Source organism: Saccharomycopsis crataegensis (assembly GCF_037102585.1).
Source record: "Saccharomycopsis crataegensis DNA, jcf7180000000080, whole genome shotgun sequence".
Taxonomy (NCBI): domain Eukaryota; kingdom Fungi; phylum Ascomycota; class Saccharomycetes; order Ascoideales; family Saccharomycopsidaceae; genus Saccharomycopsis; species Saccharomycopsis crataegensis.
The window spans coordinates 1-1,333 of NW_027043826.1; the positions used below are offsets into that span (position 1 = coordinate 1).

Consider the following 1,333-nt stretch of genomic DNA (forward strand, 5'->3'; position numbering starts at 1 on the left):
CTGGTTCGTTGGATGACTGTGTAATAGTATCAAGTTCTTTGGATAACTTAGTGAGTCCGTTTTTGATGGATTCCAAGTGTTTTTCAAGAGGAAACTCTGTAAAGATATCTTTTGGGATCTTAAAGTAGATTAAGATATCCTTAAGATGCTGTTGGCTCATGATAAATTCCAAGTAGTTCTCCAAGCTGATTCTAGAGTTTCTCAATCTGTTGAATTCGTTTGTCATATTAAAACTGGTGTAGTTTTGGAAGAAATCTTCAATTTCCATGATCTTGACGAGTTCCTCGCGTTTTTCTTTGGATTTAATAATAGCAGGATTGGAGGTGGAGAACAATTTTCCTGATTTGCGTTTCTCGCTTATGGCATATTCCAATACGTCACGGTGCTTAAAGTCAAGGATTTTGATGTGACTTGCCCATTTGAAAGTTCTTTCAAATTTCATCAACACGTTTTGGAAGGATGGATCATTGGTGTTTGTAGTGGCTCGAGGTGTGCGCTTGTCTCCAGCGGTGGCTTGAGCATAGGTTTGGATTGGTCTTGTCACATTGACAGCTGGAGCCACCGGATTGGAGGCCGTAGTTGGAGAGGCGACGGTAGAAGATGAAACAGAGGGAACAGGAACAGAAGGAACAGAAACAGAAGGAACAGAAACAGAAGGAACAGAAACAGAATTTTTTTTTGGGTTTTGAGAATTTTCGATTTTTTTTTGGTTTTCGGAGTTTTCATTAATAAAATCAGTAGAAATAACGGCTTGGGTTGGAATAACAGGATTATGCATGTCAATGTCAGTGTCACATGCTGCATGAGAATTGCGATCGAAATCAACTGAAGAAACATTAATTGCTGGAGAGGTAGTTGGGGTAGAAATGGCGTTGGAATCCATGTTTTGGTCCGCTTCAGGATCTTCTGAAGCAGTTAAAAAGGTTTCAACAGTACTATTAATAGTATTGTCGGCTGCATCAGTAATTTCTTCATCGGAATCTTGATCTTTAGCTTGTTTGTTTATGTTTGCTATCGGGATCGGGGTTTCAGATGTTGCGCCAACATCCAATGAAGAGCCCAAAGAAACCGGGGTTTCAATGATTGGGGGATCATTAGTAGGGTCGGTGGAGTAGTTTGGGGTAGCTTTATTACTATTTCTAGTGGTTCTCATGATAATTGAGTATTTTTTTTTTTTTGATTCCAGATTCTAGTGTGCCCTTCCATACTGATTGTAACAACAAATGTTATATTATGGGATCATGGTTAGGTTGTGTCCTGGTTACCATCGGTATGGTACCATACGGAACCCATGATCGGCATTACCTCATCGAGGTATTACCTTATCAAGGTA

The 1,333-nt window shown here is 39.7% G+C and overlaps 1 protein-coding gene across 1 annotated transcript; it reads right to left on the reverse strand. All coding sequences in view use genetic code 12, as the record gives it.

Moving 5' to 3' along the window:
* On the reverse strand, positions 1 to 1,095 carry DASC09_028760 (uncharacterized protein; the record flags this gene model as incomplete). The annotated part of the gene is made up of 2 exons (XM_064996479.1): positions 1 to 935; positions 1,070 to 1,095. Coding segments are annotated over 2 exons (961 nt in total), but the record flags the coding sequence as incomplete, so codon positions are not given.
* Positions 1,096 to 1,333: the final 238 nt, after the last annotated feature.